Raw genomic sequence first — 20,118 nt, forward strand, 5'->3', positions numbered from 1 at the left:
GAACATTAACTTGATATGAACCTCACTTGCTATGAAAAATGATTAGACTTTTTTACTTGAATTTCTCACATGTGCTCAATAAAACATTGCTCTGTGGCACAATGCTCTAATTTGAACAGTTCTTAATAAGGTGAAGCTTGGTCCCAGTGGTTTATTGAGGAAGGTTCTCTCCTCCTCCGCTCTGTTTTTTTGGCGCTGTCCATTTCCCTGCTAGATGATAAAATAGAGATGTATGTCTTGCCAACTCGTCTCACAATAATGCACTGCCTCAAGAGGCTTTTATGATGCTGGTTCATCTAGCAGCTGAAAATGTGCTGAATCACTGAGGGCCAAAAGAAATGAAAAGCCAGGCACACTCTATTGTCTAGAATCCCTTGACTACCGCACTGCTCACACAGATGAGGATCACACATTTATTAGTCCAAGTGTAGCTGGAGGGATCAGATTTTTACTAGAACCCCTTTTACCCATCCTCTAACTACAACATAAGCCTGGTCTTGATGGCATAAATTTCACCGTGGCCTGACAGGAAAGTGATGCTTACCTCACAACGTCCAACATCATGGAGATTGCTGTGGATGATTTTAATATTCCTAGAGGTGCCCAATGATAGGAGTTGTCATGTAATGGTTATCGATGGCACAAGTGAACTAAAACCTGAATGAAATGTGCTACCATATAGATATGCCCTCAACTCAGCGAATGCATGATTCAAAAATAATGTATATATATATTTTTTATTTCTGAGCTGCTAGTAATGACATTAGTAAAGACTCAAATTACTTTGGATTGAAGTAGAATTAGGAAAGATCCTGTGAATGTCTAATAAACACAATGTGATTTTTAGCTCGAAACTTTATCAGGGTAGCAGAGGACTGACATGTTGACATGTTGCTCCAGACAGAATCAGGGTCATGGTTGCTCTAGACGTCAACATAGTTTTCCATCTTTCCTGCCTTTCCTCAGATTTTGAAGAGCGTATTTTTAGACGTATAATAGACATATGATGGTGAGGTTTAAAATAGTTGTATTTTTAATGATTTTGTTATTTTTCTTTTGATATATTCCGTGAAGTTAAAGGGGAATAGCACTGGATTTGAGATTTGAAATAGTTATAGTTGTTCTAATTTTATTCCTATATTGCTTATTCCTACATTTTAGTCTGTATTCAAAATATTGTACTACAGTCTCCTTTTGTTCGTCCACAACAATGTTCAAAAATGATGTGCTTGTTTTCATCATGTCGATCCCGAACTTGCATTGACGTGTGATGGCTTGTCGGACTCGGGGCACAATTGGTTATGTAATTTAAGCCCCTCCCCATTTCCTGATTGGCTGTATTGATCCTGAAGTTGCGTTGAGATGTGTGACCATCGTGTGGCATCTATGTGTTGATCGCAAAGTCGCATTTATATGAGATACTTGGACTCTTTGGACTCAGGAGAGCAATCCTGGAGCCGTATTGAGATGTGGGATGGCTTGTTGGACTTGAGATTGTCCTATCGATTGGTAATGTCATTTAAGCCCTTCACCCTTTCCTGATTGGCTGGTTTTTGATCGGCTATATCTATCGATCCCGAAGTTGCATTGCATTGAGTGATACCTCATTGGACCTAGGAGAGAGTTTCCTATCCACTACTGATATAATTTAAGCCCCTCCCTTTTTCACAATTGGCTGTTTTTTGTTGTCCCTCAGTCTGTCCAAGAAATTTGATTTTTTTTTTGCTGCTTTTCATCATCTATATCTATCCATCTTATGGCACAATGCTGGTCAACACAAGCAGATAGATAGAACCCTTATTGCGGATTATCAAGCAGGGTTTTCATATTCTTCAAAAATGAGATTGTAGGACCCCAACTAGAATAAAATTTGTCCTTTGACCCTCTTATTATTCTTATTATTTGTCCTTTGACCCTCTATAGTCTTTATTAAAAGTAACTCATTAGAGTACTTTCACGTTACCCACTTAAAATCATGCCTTTAAAATAGGTCTCCTGCTGATGTCATCACTCTTATTGTACAGAAATCATCACTAATCATCATGTTTGGGACACAGCCTTAAGTAACAATCTACTGTTGTCTAAAGAAAACATCAAGGTAGCTTTCATTTACCTGGATCCACAGTAATAAATACTCTGGTAGGGAGTGATTGAGGGCTTGGACCGAAATAAATGCCTTTCTGCCGTCACTGCATCACAACCGTAGGTGATTTTGACTTAATCAATACTGTGAAACATTGGCGCTGTGTTCCTCTCTATAAAAAAGCCTAATTTGAGAAAAAAATATGCTATTGACACAGAGCTATTAACCTACGTAACCTACATAACCTACGAGCCTCCACCGCACCGCCAGCCTGCTGCACAGTCTGCTTTTAATAATATCATGTAGCGTACAATACCTTAATTTTTTTTTTAATTTGCACTAACTAAACATTTAACCATTTGAAAGAAAAATAAAAGTACATAATTTGAAAAACTAACGCGTTAAGTTACTTGTTACCACAAAAAGTAATCTGATTACTGTAACGCGTTACCCCCAACACTGGAGGGGGCAAGCTGAGCAGTGAGGCCAGATCATGAACTTTCACCGTATTTACATTTCTTGAGCTGCGGGGAAAATTCTCCAGCTACTGGGGCCATCACAGTTAAGTGAATGTAAAGGAAACACCGTTTATTGTTCACAAATCCTCATTGGACTGCCCCAGGCCATAAGAATAACAAATCACAAATTGAGTGGTATTCCCCATTAAGTTTCAAGAGTAGACCTGATACAATCTGTTTGCACAACCACTGCTCCCAGAGGTTCGAACTGAATGAGGTAGCTTTTCAGTAGTCACTCACTACCACTTCATTTTCATTGGAGAGCTAGAGCTGTAGCCGTAATGATGTCTTTGGCTATCCTTGCTCTCATTCAACATGCACATCTGGCTGTTTGACTCTGCTTTCATTGGTGATCAGGTTCCCTCTGTAGGGCACACAGAGGTGCTTCTGATCATTAAAGAACATGTTGTTTGATGATCGAGAATAAAAGTGGGTATTTTGAGTGAGGTGTTGTCAGCTATTTTTTTTTTATATCATTATTATTATTATTATTTTTGGCTCAGTGGAAGCTAGTGTGTACACCTGAGGGGAAGTATGGAGGAGAATAATTTGGATTGGGGGTTGGGGTGTTAGGGGAGAGAGAGACTAGGCATAGTTCCATTGCTTTGGCAGCCTGCAACGGTTAGGGATTATTTATTCCTGCCAACAGTGATACGGGTTGATTTCTGAGGCCTTTGATGAATCGAAAATTTACCCAACGATATGTGACAACATTTTGGCATTAGTGGAGCTGGCTCGGTAAGCCTAACAATGCTAGCCCTCCCCCACACCACCATCCCACCCAAAACCACACATAAACACACACACGCCTACTAATCTTTTGCTATTGTCTTTTCAGTATAAAAGAAAACTTCATCTAATTAGTAGTTCAGGGGAGGGATTTAGATTATTCAATAGAGAGGGGAGATCCAAATGCTGATTTTGTCCACTTTATGGTCAGATACGTTTTCATGGAAAATATTTGTTTGTTTGTTTTTGAAACACAGTCAATTTGTAATGCCATTGACTAATTGCCATAGGTATATGGGGGTTGGGGCGAGGCAGGGGTTGGCTGGCATTTAAGTGATGTTAGTGACCTCTCCCTTTAAATGCCTAATCAATTTTTGGTGTATATGCGACATTAACTTATTTGCATGATTTCCTTTTGCATGCTATCAAAGATGGTGGAACATTGCAGAGTGAAAAATGATTGCTGCCATAGTTAATTGCCGCATTGATGACTCTAAGTTTATAATTGAGCCAACATGAAAAGATTATGGGTTCTGGTTTATGGAACAGAGATGGAATCAAACAAAATAGCCTAATATTAACAAACACTCATAGTTTCCCATAGAGTGTTAAGATGATATTTGGCTCTCATTTAACTTTCTTGGTTCAGATTCATGTCCCCTTTGGAAATATGTTATTTAGGAAATGTGTTATTTTAGCATAAAATATTTGGAGGTTTGGGAACTAATTAAGAGACTTGGCTTACTGTCAAATTAAAGAGAACAGAAGAATAAGCAATTGGGTTTATCCATAACCCTGGGCTTGCTTGAGGATGTTTGGCTGGCGGCTTTGATCCAAAAGCCTGGAGAAATGAGGTGGTCAAAAGAACCATGTTGTCATGTTTACTTCAAATGTCAGCCTAATTTAAACTCTCACTGCTGAGGGTGTTTTTTCATCTTTGAAAATCAGGCTAAAGAAGCCCTGTTATTGAATTTTACCATGTTAATAAAAGGAATACTTAGATCTACAAGGGTGGACAAAATAATGGAAACAAGTACTTCCTGGGAGTTATGCCACCCTTCGCCTTCAGAACAGCTTGTCCTCTGCAGAATACTGTCATAAAAGTCCTAAACTGTGTGTTCTTCAAGAAGAAAAGCCTCAAGTTCTTTGAGGAAGCGGAAATCTTGTCTGGAATCTACACTCTAGATCTTACCATAGAGGTTCAATGATGTTTAGATTTTGGGGAGGCCATGGAAAGTGTTTGACTTCATCCTGGTGTTCAGTCACTCTTGAATTTGTTAAGCATTGTGTATGGGGGCATATCATGTTAGAATATTGGAACAACAGGGCACAGTGTTTGCATCATAGGATGCACCTGGTCCTGGATAATAGCCTCATATTCCTTGGCTGTTATACAACTCTGCATCAGACCTAATGACTCCCACAAGATGGCTGCCCATATCATTACTGATCCACCAACATGTTTAACAGCTGGTAACAGACATTGTGGGTTCAAGGCATTGTTTGGCTTTCTCCAAACTTAAACTCGTCCACATATGGGGAAAGGGTAAAGACGACTCAGAGGACCATATAACTTTTGTCCGTTACTCAGGGGTCCAGGTTTTGTGCTCCTTATACCAGCTGAAGTGCAGCCCTGCCATAAATACTAGCTTTGTGAAGCTCACAGAATGTGGTTTTTGTTGAAACTGTGTCCCAGAGGTGTTGATTCAATTCTGTGGTAATTTTGGAGGCCTTATTTTTGTGGCGTTTAGCAACAATCCCGTCAAGTGTCCGTCTCTCCCTGAGTGTGTCGGTGTGCTTTGACTTGTTACCCCTGTTCCTCTGTGCCGGTGCAGTTTGTCTAATTTTCAAGGTTTTTCTCCTTGCCACATCAATTATTTTTTGCAGTTTTTATGACCGATGCCCCAGATATTTGGCCTTTTGGAACTCTGAAAACTGAAAACTTGCATATAAAATTGGTGATTTTTAGACCTCTTTTAAAGCTGATACATACTGCTAATTGGCATTCAACATAATATGCTTTGCCTGTGTAGCTGCCTTTGTAATTGTGATTTAGTTACTTCAAAGTTTAAGTCCTTTTCATGTGGTGTTTCGGTTGTTTTGTCCACCCGCTTTATTTGATGTCCAGGTGCAAGCTCACATCTGTATTGCTGGCAGCTTGCGGTGCAGGACTTGCAATACAGGCAGGTGTACATAAATATTCAGTAGATGTGTCAGTAAATGAACATTAAGTTACACTTTCTTAATCTTTCTCAGTGTTTTGAGATGAGTGTACTTCTGTGCCTAGGGCAGATGAAAAGGAAGCCTGTACTTAACAGAACAAATAATTGTGTACCTAGTAGTGCCATGAGGAAATTAGACGATAAGATGAAACTTTCGTGACCTTTGTGGGGAAATTGGGCCCTTGCAGCAGCAAAAGTTATTGGATACAGCAGGGGGAAAAATAATGTAAAATATAAGCAAAAGTGAAAGGGGTAAGATGTTTACATGCCACAGTAACCCATTTAATAATGGAATAATCCAGGCATTTTACCGGGTTTCTCATAATCAGAGTATAAGCTTACTCAAGTTATTCTAATAACTATGACATTTGCATGCATTGTGATGTGTAGACATGCTTTGTAAAAAAAACAAAAAAAACAAAATAAAACTATACACCATCAAATTTACATATGTTGATAGTACATATGGTTATGATCTGGATATGTAATTTCCAGCTGTCCCCTTTACAAAAGCGAATAATAAATAACAAATAATACTATAGTTTATTAATAAAGAGTATGTTGTGGCAAAAGCAACTACAAATGATTCCTGCCAATTGAAACGGGTACTGTAGTTGAGCTTCTCCACTTGTTACCCAGCGACACACATGCATCTCATTTTGATGTGACTGTTGGAGATAACCATACATCACTTTCTGAGATAAATGTTTTCAGAAAAGCATAGAAATTAGGAAATTGGAAAGGTGTGATTACATGGGGGGCTCATAGCACTCTATTGTGCTTTGCTCGGAAGTCGAGAAAACCAGCCGCCACTTTATCTCTGTCACTCTCACATGTGCACCCGCACACATGCGAACATGCTTCACTCGGCACACACACACAACGGCGGGGCTTCACAAGCTTTTGCATGTCATAGGCATTTTTCATTTGCAACAAAAACAAAAGCAATTTGTTTCCCTCCATTGCCTCGTTGGATAAACACAAAAAAAAAAAAATCCTGTAGAAATCACACAAAATCAATTTCCTCATTAATGAGCAATGTCTGCAAAGACAACTGCAAATCAAAAACTGCTGAAAATTCATTTTTCAAACAATCATACTTACATTAAATGCCACCAATATGCTATACACTCCATTGGCACCTATGTGATGAAGTCATATCTCAACAATGAGAGGCATACAGTATTGCAGTATTGTTGTTACTGATTAGCATTGTTTTCAGGCAACAAGGAATAGGCCTTGATAAGCTATTTTATGGTACACTCTGATGATGTAAAGATTGTATGGCAAGTGCAATGTATCATGTGCTCTGCAACATGTTGAAGCATAATGTTGAGTTATAGACTCCAGGTGGTGTTCTGTCTGAACCAATGCTGGTAAGAGTGTGTTCCCACTCCAATACTACATGTTTTCTTCACATTTAGTTTTATAGCTTCAGGAGCTATATATTTGCATGTCAGTCTCTGAAAAGTCCAGTGTTGGTGTCTCCCATGACCAACAGTGAAGCAAGTTACTTTACTTTTTCTCCTTAATTAAACTCACGTCTATACAATCTGTCAATACAATTTCCAGTCGCTCTGTCTGATTTAGAGTTTTCAATTCAGTTTCAACAAAACAACACATTCATCCCAACTCTTTGAGCATCCTCCACAAATGTTTGAATCTAAAAAACGTACAGAAATTTAAAAAAAAAAAAAATCATTTTGTGAAATCATTAATTGCGTAATTCATTATGCAGCAACTTACTGAGTCTGACCTGCAGCTGCTATAACAGGCAAGTAGTAAGGGATTTTGGCATGTAAGGAAATAGACTCAAGGCATGTGCAAAATAAAGACTAGACCTAGTTGCTTGTGTCACATTTAAACAAGATATTTAGAGTTTCAGTAGGGTAAGGGGTTGCATGATTTCATCCAGTTTGTTTGTATGAGTTTGTTTGAGCCATGTTTGGCACATGTACACGTTCTTGGCTTACAATTTTTCCATGTCTAGACTACACATTAAGTTCTAAGAGGTAATTTCTTCTTCCTCTATTGTCTTCCAGGGTAGCTTGAGAAGCAGCCATCAGATCTCTCCTCAGGAGTTCCTGGGGGAGCTGAAGTCAGGGGTGATGGAGGAACGCCTGTTTGCCTGTCTAGACTCACTGCGAGTCTCCCTCACCAGCAACCCTGTCAGGTACAGTTCAAGAGAATGAAAATGGCCTGTCTTCCTAGCCTAGTTTAGATGCCCTTAAATCCTTCTGTTGTTGGAAATACATACATATCCTCGTCCTCATCACCTTCACGGCCTGCTCTTGTGTGCCCAGCCATGCCTCTGGCCCACCGGTTGGACTGTGCCCTTTCATTGATGATGTGATATTCCAGAGGCCTCTCCCTCACTAGCACTCCCCCATGGTGCCTTGGACACAGAGCAACAGCAGCCTGCTGAGAGTTATTAATATGTATTACATCTACAGCTGCGTGTGGGGTTTTCTCTTGCCTGCCTTTTAATTGTTTGATGCCTATCGTGGCGAGTGTCCCCGCTGCCTCCACTGTGTCTGTGTTGCAAAGATGACACAGAAGACGACAGGAGGGTGTACCCCATCCTCTGTTTGCAGGTACCTTAATTTAACATTTCATGTTTTTATTTGTAATGCAGGTCACATAAAAAGAGAGCCGCAGGCAACAGAAGGAGGACGATGAAATTGACAAGTTGGATGTATTAAAATCGTGTATAATATGAACAGCTCCTTTTTTCCATCATTTATGTCCTTGTCACGTCCTTGTTGTTTTTCAGATTCTGCAAATGTTTTCTCAAAGTAATATTTTTGTTTTTGGACATTCCGCCTACATCTACATAAGTAGTTGTCTTGTGTAGCTGTTATGTACTTCATAACATACATCAGTCCATAGTTTTTTAGCTGCGACCTAGTATAAGTCAGTCCGTTGAGGAGCTGCATAAGTCACTCTTTCGGTCGGTCTTTACTGCACATGTGCCATTGCGGGACACAGCTAGCCAAATTGAGCCTGATTTCTGCATCACTTTGAGTTTAACTTGGTTGGTAAAGCATAGGTCTGCCACGCCAGAGATCCCAGGTTCAAGGCCAGTGTCCACCAGATGTGTTTTTGATCCTGCATTTAGACGTGTGAGTGTCAGTGGCGACACGCAGCCATGTTATCCAGTGTTGCTCTGTCCGTCGGGTGCGGGGCGGGAGCTGTGCGGCATTTTCTGACGTTCCGTTCTTTTTATACTTCTTTTCTACTTTTGCCGGAGATGGTTGAGTCCATGAGGTGTGGAAATACAACACTTTGACTTGTGGGTGAATCAATGCACAAATAAATAGAAAATCTCTTTATTTATTGCGCCAAAATTTCAGTTTCCCAATTGAATCCAATGATTGATGATGATACCCACTCACTATAAACTCACCAAAGAGTACCCTAGTACCACACCTCTATTCATAGTATTCCCATGATGCATTTCCTACTAATATGGTGCTTTACAATACACACAGCTCATTGGCTGTGTTTGTCATTTGATTGTAACCACCTGTTAATTTATTACAATCTCCTGTTATTTTCCTACCAAGATGGCCGTGTGGTGATGTAACAGAATACTATGAATAGGAATATAACTTTTTTCTGCTTAGGCTGTATGTTAACATACCCTTTTTTCCATGGGTTCATTTGCTCTGTAGCCTTGTTTCTGTCTTGTCAGCTCTGTGCCTATGAATTAATATATAGCCTAAAATAACCTTTTTATAGTGCCAGTTCAGTTTCCTGATTGAAGCCACAGACTGAAACAGATATGACATGACCGCCACGCCTTCTCAAACCACCAAGCTGGTTGCTGCTTTTTTTTCTTACTTTTGCAATTATGAATGTATCTGCTGTCTTTTGGCTGATACATTGTTGATTCAGTGAGAAGGGAGGAGCAATTATCAGACACTGGGAAGTGGTTTCTTTCATGGGTCTTTCATTTATATCAAGTGACCTTGAGAAGAGGTTTGTTTCATTGTGCTTGTCTTTGCTCACTTTGTAATTTATTATCTCTCACTCGCTCCATTTTACATTATGGTTTCATTTTCATAAATCTATTATATCTAGTTAATTTGAACATGTATGCATCTTGCTGTTTTCTAATTCATAAAGGCGTGAGGGAGAGGGAGAGATAATAGTTTTTTTTCTTTGTGTGCAAACTTTATTGGCATAGTTCATAAAATGTTGTGAATTCTATTAGCTGCTTGCTGTTGTGGATGGAACAATCTCTTATGTTTCCTCCTACCAGCTTTATTGGATAACTCACTGTTTGATAGAGCGGTTCTAATTGGAAATGACCCATTTCTCATTCTTAAACATAATCTGGTAACTATGTCAATGATGCTCAGTCGGACAAAGTTTAAAACTCACAATTCACATTTTATTTGAAATAGGCATGCTGCTGAACTGTTGAAGTCCTTTTATGATATCAGTGTAATTGTAAATTTCCTGCCTCAAAACTTTTATTATTTCATTCCAGAGTTCTATTTGTGTGGTAGAAGGTGAGAGGCAGGTTTTCCATTATTTTAAATGTAGTGTTACATAGATACATTGACAGCCCAGTATAGTTTTATCATTAGGCGATCCTGTTAAGGACCTGTGTAGGTAAGGCAACTTTCACTGGGAAACAAGAAGGTTATTCAAAGGAGGAAACATGACTATTGTGAATCGTGCAGGCCTCATTACTGGGAAGGGGCAGTATCTGGGCCAGAGGGAGTGCAGTTGCGTAGTTTAACAGCAAGTCAAGCACCTGGGATGTCCTTCACTCTTTCATGTAGTCCAGTCATGCTCAGCACCCTTTATTTTAAATTGGGAAAGAAATAACGGCTCAGTCAAGGGTTAACAGAGTCACAGAGTTAATGTTTTAGTGAAATAACTTTTTAAAGATGAAGGTGAAGAATGAAGAAGGTTAATTTATTATACCATACATATTTGGATAGACCTTTCCAAACACTTTAATTTAGTATTGGAGCTTAATTTAAGGAAATTATTTGAAGGGCAAAAAAGTGGAATGTGTTGCCGGTAACAAAGTCACAGAAAAACACTTGATAACATGCTGCTGTTTTCAAAATTTGTGGATAGTTTTTCATTGGTATGATTCTGAATCTTGTTTTACACAACATCACACATTATTGAGTAAAGAGTATGATCAATCATGATTTTATTGACCAGTTAGTTGCACATTGTCTGGTAACTGAGTCACATCAGTGAAAGTCACATGAGTAGTTAGGCTAATTTCTAAAAGCATCAGAATGTGTCAATGGATACTTAATGTCTATCTTTCAGTTAGCATTGACAACTTGAACACACTAAATACAGCAGTTTAAATTTGCTTTTAACTTTATTCAGTGCTTCTTTAATAACAAGCTATTCATACTGAATTGCAATTGCATTAACCCAATCAAGCTCAGTAGTCCATTCAATAGCAATTTAAGAAATCAGTGTTCTTAGTTAGCTTACCTAGTTAGTACAATTAATTTGATTGCTGAACACAATCTCAATTATCAAACTAAATAATAGATAACTCTCACAAAGCCTGGTAGGTCTGGCAAATAAATATAGAATTGAGTTGAGTTTTTGACTGCTGGTCAGTGGAGTTTGAGGTGGAGCAGGTTTAAATACCTCAAATGTATTTAACCACACCTTCCTCATGTTCGTAGTTGATTGCAGGCTCTGACTCAGAAAACATCAAAAGAGCCTGGATCAAATACCAACATCTATGACTGTTGCTGAGATGGGATAATAATTGCAATAATGACACCACACATTATTCCAAGAAAATTATAAAAGATGGATTAGTCTGTCTGTTAATATATTTATGGACACAGATTTGGAAATACTGAGAAGTGAGGATTTAATGTAAGGATTTACTAAAATCATTCTAAGTTTAAAAACCCCTTAAAATACCGAACTGCATATATTTGATTATATTCCTTTATTCTTACAGTCACAAGTAATAGAATCACAACCACCATATTGTTGAATTGCCATATAAAAGTATTGCAAGTTTTCAAAATTTACAAAATTTTCCTAACCATTTTTTTAACTAAATGACTGGGAATCATAGAACTTTAAATGATCTTATCAAAGTTGACTTCTTTTAGGACTAAAATAAAATGAGGTAAATTAGGTAGTGGATCTGAGTATCAACCCTACGTTGACCCCATTGCCGGTTTCCCATTACTGTAGTAGAACTAAACTGGCAGTTACTGTGTGCATAGGGCTTGGTCTGAAATACATACAATTATTACCCCAACTAGCTCAAGTTTATGCCCCATTGATGTATATTGGATTGACTCTAACACTGTAGATGTGTGAGACATATTCAGTATAACTCCAGATGCCAACACAAGTTGCCTTATTAAGCCTCCACTTGACTCATACTTTTGTATGGGAAACAGCCTTGTTAGCATTGTAGCTACTTTGCCACCGTATAACATAGGACACATTTGACAACGTGTCAGCTTTTCGTAGTTTAAAATTATCTGCTTCCATTGATTCAAGCTTCAGGCTCTTTGCTTGTACTCTGTACTGTAGCTAAAGAAGAAAAGTTTGTCTTGAAATTGAAAGAAAAAAGTTTGTCTTGTCTCATTTTTTACTAAGGAACTGATCCTCAGTGTTCTTCAAGGAATCAGAAATGATGAGGAATAACTCAAGTGTTCAGTACAGACCTTTTATATGCTATAGGAGTATTCAACTGCCTCATTCAGCATACCTCAGGCTTTCGATAGCCTTTTACTTCATCCTCTCAATTATACCTTGAGATGAGCTCGCACTGTTCAGATTGCTTTTCAGTTGGTTATTGTCAAACAGCGTGGTTAGCTCGCCAGCGCAGACATTGTACCATTTAGAGTGTGTAGTGTGTCTGTCTTTCAAGTAAATTTTCAAAAGAACATAAAGTGGTGCATGGGCATAAATGGATAGATGGCTCACTTAAATGCGTGACTCATCTACTGCAACCCATAGCGCTCCGCTGTGCTTTATTCCGCTCTGCCTGTGTCATGAATCCATACAGGTGTAGAGTGGGCTCTGCTATCTAACCCCTTTGTTAATTGAGCAAGTTTTATTTTTCCTCATTTGTACAGACATTCATTTGATTATATAGTTTGAATTAAATGCCGTGATTATTTCTGTCAATACTATTTCTTCAGATGAAATACTTAATGAGAAGTCTTTATCCATAACATTAATAACACTATAAAATATAGTATGTCTGTTAGTTGGCTCTCATTCTATCACTGTACATGTTAACGGATTATGTGTGTATTATTGTGTGATTATGTACGTGCACACCAGCAAGGTTACATTGTTTCAAAAATAGCTCTCTAAAAGATTGGCAGGTATGCTGCACTTATGTCAGGTATGCTTCTATTCAAAATAGAATCTCCCTGTTTGTCTCTAATCGCTAATTTGATTTTACAGTTAATTAGAATCGATGTTTGATGAAGTGTATTTCTATTATCAGCACTGTAATAAATACTCTTGTCATAAGGCCACATGCCACAATTTTATAGAAGTATGCAATTAACCATATCGGTTTTGGCTTTCTGTTTACTTTCCACTGTGCTGTTGTCAAATATTCACACATTTTACAGCCTTTTCACCAGTATGTTGTTTGTAGGAAATAACCTGGATGCTCTAAAAATAGACGTTTCAGTTTGATGAATTGATTCAATCAGTAATCACTTTGTAAATTACAGTCGGAACCATGGTGGGTACCTTATTGTGTAGTTGTCATAAGTCCAGCTCCGACGAGATGCTCTGGAAGGCAGGGATAGAGGCTGTGCACAGATACAGTAAATATCCAACATATTAAAGATAGTATTGTTTGTGGAAGGATGGTTAATTATATGTCACAATGCTTCATCAAAGTGTATCATCAATGTGCAGTTGTTGCCAATACAAAGTGAATCAGACTCTGAGTCTTGAGTGAGGGGGTGTTTCTGAGCCGCTGTCTGAGCCGCCGTGACAGGCAGGTCCCTGGCAGTCTCGTCTCGGTTGTCTCTCTCACTCAGATGTAGATTGTTGCTTTGGGCTCTCTCTGTCTGAGGTTGGGGATTAGCAAGTTTGTAACACATTATCATATGCTCTGCCAAAACCCCTTTAACGGGAGTCAAAAAGCTAAGCTCAAACATTTAGTCATCACTGACTTTCTAAACCCACCGCCACACACACACACTATTTTTGACGATTGCTGTCATGGACACATAGTTTGTGTAAAATAAGAAAGGACACAGTGCATCTCTATGCTCTAGCCTTTCTCATGTAAAACAGTTCCCTCATGCTGGTCATGGCTGATTGGGGATGGCAGTGGCCTTGCATCATCTTATGGACAGCTTGCCTTGTATTTCATCCATTATCTTTTCTGTTGTTTGATCTGGTGTGCCTTTGGACCCAAGGCTATCGTCTGCACCTTGGAGGCAGTGGAATATAATATATCCCGTGCCTGGCTCCGACTCTGCTCAGTTTGGTGGGTCTGATTGAACAGCTGATTGATGTGAATGTTCCTGATTGGACTGCTGAGTGATGTTTCCATTACTGGCCTCGTCTGCTATGGCTGACATATATTTTCATCATCATCCGCTTTTTTCTCTCTCTATTCCGGAGTTTCTTCTCTGCGATATGCAGGGGAAATGGTAACAGTGCTTAAAGCGACACATGCTCATCATTTTTATTTTTTTGAGAAATCTGTTTTTTCACTCATTCCTACTTTTAAATTTATAATTTGATAACCATTAGATGAAAGTTGCCAGATTTATTATTTTGAAGTTTGCCCGATTTATTTATTTTTCTGACTGCTTCTTTTCAATCAGTCTTGTAGCATAATTTGAAAAATGAAATATTTGATCCAAAATCCTAACACTGTACTTGAGGTCAAGGAAAAATATTTATGACTCACTTATAATGTTCTCATGTTGGCCAAGTCAACCACGTGACAGTTAAATATAATCTTAACACACAACCAAATAGTTTATTTGTGTTTGATAATGAGGACTGTTATGACATATCTTTATAACACCGTTATATCACCTTGGTAAATGTGGAGTTGTCATGACAAAGACATCCAGAACAATATCAGCTTGATATGGTGTAGCATCCAGAGGAAGAAGTATTGGAGCAATAGCCATTAACTTTCAAGTGGTTGCAATATATGCTAACAATGAATGATTTTTGCCTGTCTTGGCCCCAGGCTTTTACTCAGACCTCTGTGGGCCCATGTAATTTAGTTCACATTCAAATGTAAGTGTCAAAACACCTGGCTATTTCCCTAACAGGGGGGTACCAACACTGTGGAATTTGCACGACATTCAAAGCCATGCACAGACTAGCTCTCATTTTCATTAAATCCATGCTTTATATGTAGCCAAACCGGCAGAATGCTGCATTGCACCTCTCTTTGTTACAGCACTTCTGTGTCAATTCCAAGTCATCAGCAACATCATTTCCATTTGGTTCAGACAAAAAATACAAAATAATGAATTAAAAAAGCCTAACGAAAAACTACTCATCAGGAAGCCTGAAGTGGCTTCTTCATTATCAAACAGATGAGAGATGAGCAACATATGTGAAAATGTACCTATTGTCCTGTTGTTTTGGCAACAATAATAGCATCTGACGAGCATTCAGTCCATGTTTCAGTGAGAGGACAGGCAGTTATTGCTTTTGATTGTGAATTATGTTGAAAGTTAACAGTGTAGTGCTAATCTGCTTGAGTTTTTGAGATGCAATACCAACGGTGAACAAACACCGTATACCACTGTTATCCTGTATTGCCACAGTAATCCAGAGGTAAATCAAAGGTGTTTATAAAGGAAATGTCACAGCCGGTAAAGGCTTATTAAGTACGGAAGTCTTGAAAGGGCATATCATTTCAGGATAATCCTTTTCTTGCATCAATATATATAAATCAAAATATGTTTGATGAGAAGATTCAAATCGTCAGCTACCATGCAACATCCAGAGGAAGAAATAGCCTGTGTCTATGTGTGTGGACATATGGATAGATACAGGAGAAGTCCAGGAGGTTCATTGAAATAAGGGATACACTGCGTGTTGCTTGACTATTCTGAATATTCCTGAAATAATTTCCACATACGTTACTAAAGACTGATACAGCAGTACTCCAGAATTGGTTTTACAAATCGTCTCTAAACCAGTGGTGAGTTTACAATTACCAAAGAGTGTTCATACCTTGCTTTGTCTTTTTATATCTCTGGTTCCAAATTTGGATCAATATCTGAAGGAATAAGCTCCACTCTTGATGGTTAGCCCTTTTATTAAGAAACATTCCATATTGCCCCATGTAGAGCCAGCCAAGTGCAATTGCGCTTGTATTAATACAAAATCAATACTGGGCGATATGGCCTCATCGAGCAATCTAGCCCCATTGGCTCTTTCTGGTTTCAGTAGTTTATGAGAGCCGTTCGGGGTATGTCAGCTTAGGACAATGAGTCACTGTGGTGATAGCAGCACACTCCCCCTTCTCCCCCATACCTCCATCATTCTCTGTTCATCACATCATCATGCATCATTGCCCTTCGCGCCTTTCTCATTCTTCTCATTCCTGACTCGCTTTATCCACTCTCCTACACCCTCTTTCTTCAGCTCTCTCCTCCTCTCATCCAAAATCCTGTCCCTGTCTCTGCACCGTTTTGCACTTTTCTCCTCACTCCCAATCCCGCTGTCATTCCACCGTGCTCTCCCTCCTTACCTTCTCCATTCACCACAGTCCATTACCAATGTTTTACTCTTATTCTCTCCTTAGTCTTTTCATTTTCCGTACTCCCACCCTCTATCCTCATGCTTCTTCTTTTCTCTGTCAAAAGATGTGGGCTGTGTGCGATGTCCCAGTAAAAAGCTGCGAGTGTGATGTAAAACCCATAATTTCCCCAGGGCCCAATAAAAACACTAGCCTTGTCTCACTTTTCACCACAGGGGATTGCTTAGGAAGTGAAAAATCTACACCGCAGATATTTCTGAAGAGAATGATGATTTTTCTTTCTTTTTTCATCTTCTACACATTCTACTCTAACTCCCTGTGTTCTTTGCCTGTAGTTTTGCTATTGGCAGAGAGAACTTATAATAATCAAATGGTAATAATGAAATTGCTAGTAATTGATACTATTGAGAAGTTGATAGGGAGGCAATGACACTACTTTTTCAATGCTCATTCTGATGAAGTGACAAACTAAAAATTGGCCAATATGCATTACAAATGAAATCCATTACTTTTACTAAACAGAATTAGAATTAGACCATTGATTTGGTATCACTGAAAAAAAAAAAGATTAATTGAAAATGATTGATGATTGCTGTAATCCATTTTCACATCCTTGAGTGTGGAAAAAGGAAGGAAATTAAGCATAGCTTTTATTTCTGACATGATCTTGGCATTGGGTTTTATTTTGGAGGTATTTTTCACACCTATACCCAATTTTAGCCTGTAATGGATACCAGCGTCTGTATCAGTAACTCCCTAGATAGTGAGAAGAGGGGAGAATATAATATGAAAGCTGAATATTTGCTGCGATCCCTGGGATTTAGGCTGGTGCTGGTGACTTGAGGGTGGCTAGTGCTATCTATGGTGCTGACTTTTTTTTTTTGAAGCACCAGCAGAGCCTTGTGCTCTGTACTTTTCTGTGGGCGCTACATCACAAGAAAAGTCCTGAGTTCTGATATCTCTGGATTTGCATGTGTATGAAAAAATATTCTTTGCAAATTTGCAATAATACTGTCTGAAAAATCACCCTGTTTGATAAATCTATAGTAAACAGTACATCAGCGCTCTATCTCTTCATTTCATCTGTCATCACACAAACATTTTTAGCCCTTCAACTCAGTAGAAAGCCTGCAGCTGTATCATCCAAAAGGCCTGGTAACACCATCCCATCCCTCATATCAACCTTCTGTATTTGTATAATGCTGCCTCCCCATCTCTCATTTCTCTCTTTCTGTCTTTCTCTCGTTCCCTTTCCCTCTCGCCAGTTCAGCATCATTGAATGAACATGAGTTTATTCATATATTGTTAACACAGCAGGAAATCTTGAATGTCTGATTGTTTCTGCCAGGCCTGAGCCTCCTTGTGGCTAATGCAGCCTTCCTCCTGCCAGGTCCATCTTGTTCAGTTCGTGTGTGTGTAGCACTCCCATCCACCCATTCTCTGTCCGACCTACTACTGCTATGGTGCATGGGTGAAGGTCCACAGACATAGGAGGAAGGGAACAAAGACTCCATTATGTTTTGTAAAGCCTGTTGAGCGCTGCAGCCATAGAGATATAACAGTGTTATACAGTTATACAGTGTTGTGGCTGCAGCACTGTCGAGATTGGCTAGAGAAAATTGGTTGTAGGTCCTTATTAGTGTTAAGAGCTTTTAATCATGATGAATCCGCCTTCTCTGAGCCCCTCTTAGTTTTTGATTATAATTAACGACAATAGGCGTAATAGACAAACACTGCCAAGGACTGACGTGTTCCAAAACTCATTAGGTGAACACCAAGGGTTATGTAAGGTTGTTTAATAGCCTAATCTTACCTGAGCCCAGTGCTTGAGCTAAGGTAAGATTTTGATCCACATAGTGCTGTTCCAGATGTGTCAGTATGAGTGTGTCCTTGTGTATTTTAACATTCAGTATGAAATGCCCAAGCTCTAATCACTGCTGATCCTGGCTGGATGACGTCTAGTGGTGGTGGATCACTATCTTGCTACACTGGCTCTATGGCTACCATTATGGAGCTCTGTGGCTACCCTCATGGGTTACTATCTTGCTACACTGCAATAACATTGATTACACTTCAAAGCTGCGAGCTACTGTTCAGATTTGCACTTGTTCATTCTAGCGGTGTGTCTGTGTTTGACAACTATCCTCAGTTAAGTGAATTGTGCAGCTTATAACCTTACTTGAATACATGATTATTTTTCTGGCCATCAACAGTCCAAAAAATGACCAATGTGCTGTGTCTTTCTGCTAACATCATTTGTTCAGGCATAACCTAAACTGTTGCAGTAAGCCACATTTATCCATTTTGCCGTCTCTGTCAACCACCTGTAGCCTTGAACCCCTGACCTTTTATTGACCTGTTGTTTTCATTATCTCATCCGTCCTCTGTTGATCTCTGCTATTGTTACTGATATGTTGTTACTATGGCAACATAGATTGTTGGAACCCCACAACCCCAGTCTGCTCAAACAATATATTGGTGAGTGGTTATATGAATTGTATTATATTAGCCCATCATAGGGATTTATAGACAGGGATATTTTTCCATTTGAGACTGTGCACCTTGCTCTGCCAGTGGAGAAAGTCGTTGGCGGAATTAGTTTTTCAATATTGTAAAGAAGTGAATAGGCATATTGCAAAAACGTATCCTTTCACACAACTCGTTATTGGGAGAATTTTGAATTTTTCAGTTCCTTTTGGAGATGGGGCAATAATTTAGTCTGTTGCATGCAGTGGTGGGATTTCCTCAGTGGACACATTTGTGGAATGTTATCAAGATGAATGTCTTCCTGCATCAATCAACTTCTGTTTTTATAAATAAAGACAAGTTTTAACTTTGAATACTTGCCACTGTTTATTGTGAAAAAATTCAATCAGTGGGGGGTAGGGTAGATTTGACAACAATGACTTGACAACATTTGGCCTGTCACTGTTTTTGGACTACTTTGTTGACTTTCACTTTAGTGGCACTATTTTAGCATGCGTCTCTCACTCACTGCCTCCATCCAGGATCAGGTGCCTTGTGTTCTGCTAGGTTACGCTGACAGGCTTATAGGCTCCCTTATCAAGTTTCTGCTGGCAGAGCAGACAGACTTGAAAGTAATTCGGTGCTTCTTGCAGGTCCAGAGGCTCACCCCGTGACGCTTGCCTCTGACCCCTGTATACCTCACCCACCTCAGCCATTCCAGCTCTCCCTCCCTCCTGTGATGAGAGGCCACAGTGCTAGCCCACAGCACCAGCCAGGCTACAAGGTGTAATTGTATTAAATGGATTTGATAAATGGATCTGACAAACAAGTGGAAATTGGTTTTTGATATTATATTAAAACTGACCTTCAGGTTTAAGGCCCCAGATTTGTTATTTTGTCAGTTTAGCTATACGATAGGGTAAGGTTTAGAGTCCCTGTTCTCTACCACCAACATGTTTAATAAACCTAGGGATGCTCTCACTGTCTCTGGCACACCCATCACTCATGTACACACACATACACAGTTCCTTTAACAGGTCATACAAATGGTACTGTCATGTCTAGACACACACACACGTGTTGCTGTTCTGCAAGCTATTCGTTTACTTCATGGGCCTCTCCTTACCAGGGCTATTCATATAATTTAGCAAGGGAGATGAGGGATCTCTTGCTTATAATGGCGGTTAGTTAATAGTTAAAAAGCATGGCCTGCCCCTGGATTCTCTTGTAACATTCTCCATGGGGGGACTACTATGCAGTAATTTATCACTAAGCATTCATAACTCCAGTTTCGACAAAATCATTTTCCATAATAACAATTGGTTCTGACCAAAATCTCAAATTTTTGCTCTGTAGTTTCTACTT

At 39.1% G+C, this 20,118-nt stretch overlaps 1 protein-coding gene across 1 annotated transcript in view; it reads left to right on the plus strand.

Moving 5' to 3' along the window:
- LOC139907732 (protein diaphanous homolog 3-like) overlaps window positions 1-20,118 on the plus strand; it is a 227,711-nt gene that overhangs the window by 50,372 nt on the left and 157,221 nt on the right. The window contains exon 5 of the mRNA XM_078282613.1: window positions 7,595-7,725. Within this exon, the coding sequence (XP_078138739.1) occupies window positions 7,595-7,725 (131 nt within the window). The remainder of the gene's footprint in view (window positions 1-7,594; window positions 7,726-20,118) is intronic.

This window comes from Centroberyx gerrardi, chromosome 1, assembly GCF_048128805.1.
Source record: "Centroberyx gerrardi isolate f3 chromosome 1, fCenGer3.hap1.cur.20231027, whole genome shotgun sequence".
Lineage (NCBI taxonomy): Eukaryota > Metazoa > Chordata > Actinopteri > Beryciformes > Berycidae > Centroberyx > Centroberyx gerrardi.